Source organism: Triticum dicoccoides, chromosome 6B (genome assembly GCF_002162155.2).
Source record: "Triticum dicoccoides isolate Atlit2015 ecotype Zavitan chromosome 6B, WEW_v2.0, whole genome shotgun sequence".
NCBI lineage: Eukaryota > Viridiplantae > Streptophyta > Magnoliopsida > Poales > Poaceae > Triticum > Triticum dicoccoides.
In genome coordinates, this window is record NC_041391.1 from 679,150,978 (window position 1) to 679,159,321 (window position 8,344).

The window sequence follows — 8,344 nt, forward strand, 5'->3', positions numbered from 1 at the left end:
CAGCGTTGGCACGCTCGCTATGTGGGGGTGCACGGTCCAGTGGAGGTACGGGTCGGCCTCGGCTGGCTGCGTGGCAGTGGCTGCCCCGGGCAAATAGCCTGGCCGGTGCTAGCCGGCCGGCGGCGACGGCGCTCGTGGGCGTCGCTATCCTCCTTGGAGGCGTCGTCGGGAATCTTCATAGCCTCTAGTTCCGGATAAAGTTCTTCGGGTGAAAGCCTAGATCCTGCTGTAGGGTCGGGCGGTGGCGTCGTCTTCAACGTCGTCCCCCTCTTTAGGGCGCCGTCTTGAAGACCTCGATCCCATTAGTGCTTCCTACGGCTGGACGTGCACGGTGACTTCTGTGGCAACAATTACGGCAGTGAACAATGTCGGAGGCGTGGCCTTGGTCGTGGTAGTCGGCTCTTCTTCTCTGGCGTGTCCGTGGGTGTGCCTCGACCGCCTGTTGTTGTGAAGTCGAAGTCATGGTGGGGGGCCGGTGGTATACGATGATGCGTGACAGATGGCTCGTTCGGTGATCCTCCGTGACGCCACCCTTGCATGTTTCCTTAGTAGTTCTTCGTCGGAGTTGAAGCTGCGCTGTCTAGTATGGATTGTATGGAGTGTTGTACTGCAGCTATTAGGGTTGTTGTTTCTTTTCTTTTCTTTTTTTCTTTCTTTAATATTTGGATATGGTCCTAGGACCTTCACCATCTTGTTGTTTCCCGCTGCTTTCTGCTATTATCAATGAAATGCCAGCGATGTTGGATCTTTCAAAAAAAATACCGCATCCATTGCATGTCGCATCTCAGATTGAATCGCATACCCTTGCACTAATCTGGCCCGTCATTTTCAAGGTTTTGTTCTCATTTATCGCCATACAGATCATAGGGAACTTATGAATATTGGGTGCAACCGATGAAAGATGATCGCACTGGGTACTTACAACTGGTTTGGATAACCGTTCAACAATAGGATAGGATAGGTGTCTAGTCATCTTACCCTATTTTTGCCGGTTATGATAATTTTGTGTTTTATTATTGGTTTTTGCATTACTGTTTGAGACCTTATTTTATACTGGATGTTAGACAATATAGTTGTGTGCATCAAAAGATGCAGAGACAGGGGCTTTCCTTCTTTTCGAAAAAAAAGAAAAAGCTAACGAGCTCGGGCACGATAGCTGTTCTGTATCCAAACGACAAGGTTTGGCCAGAGAAAAAAAACAAATCACTGGCTATGTAGTCCCCGCCCAAGCCAGCTGTCGCGACCGGCCGGCGCCACGCACCCCCTCCCACCACGCAGCCGTTGCGCGCGGCGTCCAGGACGTGTCTCCGACCGGGCGTGTGGTGCTGGCTGGCCCCGTTCATGCCGTCCGGAACGATGAACCCGCGGGCCTAGCAAGCATTTTGCGGCCGGCCATGATCTGAACAGTGTTCCCTTAGTTTAGAAAAAACACTAGATCTGTCCTTTGCTGCGTCGTCAGTAGTTGTGTGGTAGAATATATGCCGATATACGCCTGCGTATGCATGTGGCCAGGGTCTGGTGCAGCAGCACACGGCTGTAATTAAGCCCGAGTAAATATATTTTGCGACGATTACTCTAGCCATTAACCGACGCATGTTCCGAGGCCCCGCTTGTCGATCACGATCTTTCCACATCCGGTGAAAATACACCCACCGGAGCGCAAAAGACAGGAGCGCGTGCCGCCTGTTGAGTATAACGTTTATTAGGAAAGACGAGATAGACTAGGATTCGTTCTATCTTGTCTTGTACTCCAAATAGATCATTGTATTTCTATATATATATATGCCCACGAGGCTCAAGCAATACAACAAACTATTCCACCAAATCCCTTTCTCCCTTCCAACATGGTATCAGTCGCAAGTCGGTCCTAAACCCTAGCCGCCGCCGCTTCCGCACTTGTGTGCCGCCCCCGGGGCGGTCGGCCTCCATGACCGCCGCCGGGGGCCGTGCCACCCGTACCTAGGGTTCGTCCGCCGGCCGTGTTGGCCGGCTGCCCTAGAGAGTCTTTTTCCCGATCCTTTGATCCGGTGTTTTCTCTCTCGTCGGTCGTTTTGATCGGCGTCTACTTTTTGGTTTTCCGATCTTTTCTTGATCGGTTTGCGTCGGGCCGCAGCGCCGCCGCCCCGTGGTTCTTCTCCCGGCTGCACCGACCCGCGTCACCGCTGCGTCGCCCCTTCGGGCCGTAGTGCCGCGGCCCGCGGTCTACCGTCGCCCCGAGGCCGTCCGCTCCAGGCCGTCTTCGTGGCTGCACCGACCCTCGCGCTGCCGCTGCGTCGCCCCGTCGGGCCGTAGCGAGCATGGCACGCGGTCCACGCCGCCGTCTCGAGGTCGTCCACGCGGTTGCACCACCCCGCGCTCCGCCGCTGTGCCGCCCCTTCGAGCTGTAGCACCGCGGCCCGCGGCCCCTGCAACCGTCCCGAGGTCTTCCGTCGTCGCCCCGACCTGCCCGCCGCCGCTGCGTCACCCCTTCGGGCCGTAGCGCCGCGGCCCGCGGTCCACCGCCGTCCCCGCGCGTCGACTTCCTGTGGCATGCGCCGCACCACCTCCTTTGACGTGGGAACGCCACCGTCCGCGCCGGTCTTCGTCACGCTGTCGGGTTCTTCGCCTACTTCGAGCACCGCCGCCGCGCTCCTAACCTAGCCGCCGCCGCCGCCATCAGGTCGCCGCCGCCGCTCTTCTTTTGTAGCCGCCGCCGCTACCCCCGTAGCCGCCGCAGCCGCCCGTCCACCTCCTTCGTCTTCGTCCAGCACCAGCCCGTCGCCAGCGTCGTCGTCATCTACCCCGACCGCTTCATCTACTCCGACAACCGCGGGCGACATTGGCCCCGTGCCGATTGGCGCCGCAACCGTCGTCGAGTCCTTCTCTGCTGGCCTCTCCGACTTCTTCGACATGGCGTACAGCTCGTGCAGGTCCCTGTCTACGCATGCCCGGTGCTGGCAACACCGCCGCGTGCCTTCGTCCACGACGTGTCCCCGGGTCCGGCAAGCCTGGTGCGGCGCTTCGTCAACTTCGTCTTCGTCCGTCTACGCATGCCCGGTGCTAGCAACACTGACGCGTGCCTTCGTCTACGATGTGTTCCTGGGGTTGGCAACCCCGGCTCGACGCGTCGTCAAATATCATCTACTTCCTGGCGCACCACTACTTCGACACCACTGCGCCCACGACTAACTCGGCGCCTCCTTGCGCCCGCGGCTCCACGGCGACTTTCTCGACACCGGCTACCCCGACTCGACATCGACCACGGCATTCTTCGCACGGCTACCTCGACCACGGCTCCACCACCCACGCTCTCGGCTACCTCGACAAACGGCACAAAGGGCTATCGCCTTGCTTGAGCAACCTCGTCGGTTGCCACTCCAGCCACGACTCCGCGATGCGTCGACCGTTACGACCGTGGGGGGGTGTCCGTCAGCTTGCCTTCGGATTCTTCTCCAGTCTTACCGTCTGTGTCGCTACCGTTGTGACTGCGGGGGGATGTTGAGTATAATGTTTATTAGGAAAGACGAGATAGACTAGGATTTGTTCTGGCTTGTCTTGTACTCCAAGTAGATCATTGTACTCATATATATATGCCCACGAGGCTCAAGCAATACAACAAACTATTCCACCAAATCCCTCTCTCCCTTCCAACACCACCCAATGAAGAAGGCGAAAGTGAAACGAGGTGGTAGCGAAAGAGACGGCCACGTTCGACTACAATCAACGGACGCCAGACGCCAACAGCGATCGGAGCATCTTATCGCGGCGGAACCGGCCGGATCACATACACATCGCCGGCGGGCTCCACGAACTCTTCCTTCGCGCAGACTCCACGAACCAACATGGGCGCGAGTGAACGGATTCCACTCAGATGGACACTGCTGTTACGGCGACTGATGCCTCCGAGCGTTCAGAGGTCGGCCGCGTTTCAAGCAAAAGCTGGGGCGAGATCCCACGGCCGGCGGCTGGGCCCCCGTCGCTGCCGGCCGCTGGCGCGTCCTGGTCGTGCCAACTTGGCCATAGCTCTGAACGTTCCAAGGATAACTTCATTTTTTCTGGGCCGTCCTTTCAGTGTGCCAGAACCGGTTCACTCACATCAACATGGGAATGGGTCCTGCCACAACCGGCGAGCTGCACCTGCATTAAAGCAGGCCGCCTGTACCCGCCGGTCGACCGGCCTAACTTTCGGCCGGCCGCCCTCCCACCGTCTGATCGGTCGATTGTTCGACCGAGTCAAGGCACCTCTTTCTCAGCCATCCTTCTTCCTCTGCTCACCTCTACCCATTGTCGGCGTGCGCCGTCCGCCTCGTCAGCGGCTTGTGGACTTCGTTTCAGTTGCAGCTTTGGCGCCCTCCCATCACTGCCAGCTTGCCGCCCCTCGTCGAGCAGCCGCCAAGGTTGCAGCATACCGCAATTGGGTTCCACCTTCTGCCGTTAACGATTGTAGATCTCCCACCGGCAGCTTTGGACACACAGTTGCCATGGTTGCAACAACCCATTGTCATCGCCTCGCCGTCGTAGGCCTGCACCAACATGTTCCAGCAAAAAATCCGGCCGATCGCGCAAAAAGAATCGCCGGTACCAGCTAAAAAATGCATTGTAGTCGCTGGTTGCAACAAAAAAAAAGTTGTTGGTCCCATAAAAAAAATTGCCGCATGTCCAGCAAAAAATGTGTCGCCATTGTTGGTCACAGGAAAAAAAATCGACAGTACCAACAAAGAAATATCACTAGTTTTAGCAAAACGTTGTGGTCAATCGTAGCAAAAAAAAAATTGCCAGTCGCGTAAGAAAATACCACTGTTTCCAACGAAAAATGGCGTGGTCGCCGTCGGTCGCAGGAAAAAATTGACCCTGGTCCCAGCGAAAATCTCACCAGTTCCAGCACCTATTAGTGTGGTTGCAGCTTCTCGCCCGGCCGATACCAACATATATTCTGGCCGGTTGTAGCAACGCCCACCGGGGTCACTCACATCTCAGCATCCCGTCGCGTGAGCCAGCAACAATCATTCACCATGGTTCCAAGTTTGTAGCGCCCTTCGGCGCCCTATAGGTTGAGGAAACTCGTCGGTGTGGGCTGTAGGTGGAGGAAAAGGGTGGTCGGAGAGAGAAGAGGGGAGGGATAAAGGGTGGGAAGACACGTCCTGGAGGAAGGTCGTGTGGTCGTTCAATCGAGTTTGATCGAGTAGCCGGCCCGAGTTTCCGCCTACCGCCCGGAAGGAATCATTTTTCCATTAGAGCACACTGGGGTTTGGATCGACGTTGCAAAAATTAAGGCACATGCACGGCGTGCTCAGTAATATTGCATCAGTGTTTCTATAAGCGGGGTTGTTAAATCTCAGTCGACTGGGACCTGTCGAAGCCTTAGTTGATGTTATATTCGTTTGATTTTATATGAAGATCCGTGTAATTTTTCTTAAAATTTTCCGTTCCTTCTTTTTTATATGTTCTGTCACTTGATTGAGACTCTGTTAAGTGTCAGTATGAGATGTAGCCACCTTTGTAAAACGGTTTTGTGAGCAGAGAACTTACGAATCAGAGCGGTTCACACGGAAACAACCATATATTTCGATTCATTGGTGCAGAAATCGTTCGAATATACTACCTTCTTTGACCTGACTAATACTAGTAGCAAGACACTGGTCTGTAATGCAAGACATTGACAGGAACTTTGACACTGAAATTAGTACTGTATTCAAAGAAAGTTGGCCATCGCAGACCGATTCTAGTGTGCTGCTTCCCGGGCCCACAGCACAGACGCCCGCATGCTTAATTAACTCGGCCGGACTCCAGGTTCTCCACGCCCACAAAAACTACCAAACTGCCCCTACTCTCGCCCTTCCCGGCCTATAAATCGAGGCCTCCCGGGCAGCGGACCACCGGATCTCAACTGACAGACCAAAGCCACCACCCCTCCCGAGTCCTAACTGCTCCACCTCCCTCCTCCAATCTCTCATCATGTCGACGGCGGCTGCATCTAGGCCCAGCGGCCCTGTCCTTCTGAGCCCCTTTCCCAACTACCAATCCGCCTCGCTCTCCCGTGTCAAGCTCTCCGCCGCCGGCTCGCCGGTCAAGTCCGTCAGCGTCTCGTCTCCCCCCTCCTCTCCCACCGCCAAGGTCCGTCGGTCCTGCATGTGCTCCCCGACGAACCACCCGGGCTCGTTCCGCTGCAGCCTCCACAAGGAGGGCAAACAGGCGGCCCCCGCCGTCAGCAGCAGGCCCGCCTCTCCGCCTTCACCGCCGTCGAAGCGCACGGCGAGCCCGTTCGCGCAGCTCGTCCCCAGCGGCAGCGGTAGCGGCTGCTCTAAACGCTCGTACAGCGGGCTGGCGCAGCGCGTCCCCATGGGGAGCGGGCACTGGGCACGCAAGGCGCTCGTGCCGTCCCCCGCCGTGCAGCAGCAGCAGCACCGGAAGCGAGTGGTGGAGCGGTTCCACGCCGGGCCAAGCCGGCTCTCCGCCGCCGGCGGCCGCCAGTAAAAAAAACAACATCGTCGACATGCCATAGCGAAGATACGTACATACTGAACATACTGTACATAGGAAAGAAGTTCCCTGAATAATCCGGTCGCTGTATAGAAAGAAGATCGGTGGGGGTTAAGCCGGAGGGTTGGAGTTTTAAGACCCAATTCGACTCCGGGCTGATCAATTAGGTAGTTTTTAGCTGCACATAGAGTGGCTGTACATAGAGTGATCGTCTTCCTCCGAGCTCCGCTGCACATAGAGTGAGTTCGTCGTCTCTGCTCCACCTGTACATAGAGTGAGCTCTCATCCTCTCTGCCCGCTGTGTACAACTCCCCTTGTTTTTGGTCTTTTGGATATACATCAATACTAGATGAGTGACAAATTGGAGACACATACATGCATCTGATCTGTCCCGTGACAGGAGGCTTATCCGTCCTTGGATGATTTGTTTGCCGCAACAACTTTCTGCTTCCGTTTCTCTTTCTGCTTCTGGAGTATGATGCATCTCCCCTATTTCGGTCTCGGATAAGCTATGCAAGAGATGAGTGGCGTCTCGCCGTCGCTTGCTCCCGTCACGCGGGCGGCACCCGTGCCTCCGGCCGGAGCAGGCGACCAACTTGCAGCACGGGAGAAATCCCCCGATTCCGACGAGAGTTCCGCAAAGTTCCATGGCGCGCGCGGCTGATGAACCGAGGATTTTTCTTCGTCCTGCCCGTGTTATTTTTACTGCCTTTTTTATTAGATTCGTGGTATTTTACTGCTTCTTTGAGAGAAGTGGTATTTTACTGTTGGCGCGAGGGACGGCGGAGCGGTTGGGTTTGAGATTCCTCCCCTCCATCTCTTCAACTTGAGCAAGAAGAAGAAGATGATGTTGCGCGCACGTACGGGCAAAGAAAGAACTGAAATCAACCATTGGCGAGCCTCCGTTGGAACCCGGCCGTTTACGCATGCACACACGCTAGATGCGTTGAAGAGCTGACAGGCGAAAACCAAGTGGAGTCGCTGAGAGTGGAATTCATATAGTTTAATTAACGAACTCGTTGAATATCTGACGATCCAGTTGGTACGGCACTGCTACTGCCCCCAACAAACTCGTCAAAGATCAGACGGACACTTTGCTTGGCGACGGCGAGCAGGTCAACAGAACGCACGACCCGTCGGAATAACTCGACCGCGACATATATGCCCGCGCCCAGCACCGTCAGGGGCCGGACCCGGTCGCGCATGCGGACGCACAAATGGACTCGGCGCTCCCCAAGGAAGGAAGGTCGGCCTCTCTTGCCTGCTCACCGGGGCACGATCGGTCAGTCAATGCATAGCATAATCACCCGGGCTGAAACCTGGAGAAGTTCAGTGACGCCTGACCGGACCGGGCAGGCAACCAATGGGTACGTAGTAGTACGAGTACGTTTTTCCAATGTCCTCGGACGGATACGAGTTCCGTTGGTCCAGGTAGGACACGATCACACGACCGATGATAATAAGCCGGTGGAAAAAGCTCACCAAGTCAGCATTCTGGATAGAAGAAGCTCACCAAGTCAGCAAAGCGCATGTAAACGGCCTGCGCCGGAGGCAATGTATCAACAAAGAGAGCCCGAGGCCACAGAAGATGCTCTGATAAGATTTTGCTGGGAGATCGGGGGCCTGAAATTGACTTGGCAGTGGCGTGCATTGGCATGTCCCCGTCGTGGTCGCATTGACCTGTAAGATACTAGTAGTTCAGAGTTTGCAACACAACACAAAGTCCGTTTCCCTCGGGCACAGGGTATAGGACACAACAAGAAGCCAGTGACGATGACCAGATGTCATGGCTAACCTGTAGGCAGGGCAATGTCAAGGAAACTGATTTGTGGTACGAAATTCTGACTTCTTGCGTCTGAATCCTGACAAAAAATTGTTGTGATGG

The 8,344-nt window shown here is 55.7% G+C and overlaps 1 protein-coding gene across 1 annotated transcript; it reads left to right on the forward strand.

Annotated features, from left to right (window-relative positions):
• Positions 1-5,870: 5,870 nt before the first annotated feature.
• On the forward strand, positions 5,871-6,839 carry LOC119323675 (mineralocorticoid receptor-like). Its single transcript, XM_037597374.1, has one exon. It carries the CDS (start codon positions 5,935-5,937, stop codon positions 6,451-6,453), a length of 519 nt encoding a protein of 172 aa, XP_037453271.1. The 5' UTR covers positions 5,871-5,934; the 3' UTR covers positions 6,454-6,839.
• The last annotated feature ends 1,505 nt before the right edge of the window (positions 6,840-8,344 follow it).

Excerpts from the sequence above, each read along its gene's own strand:
- LOC119323675 (XM_037597374.1), top strand. The coding sequence starts at position 5,935 with ATGTCGACGGCGGCTGCATCTAGGCCCAGCGGCCCTGTCCTTCTGAGC.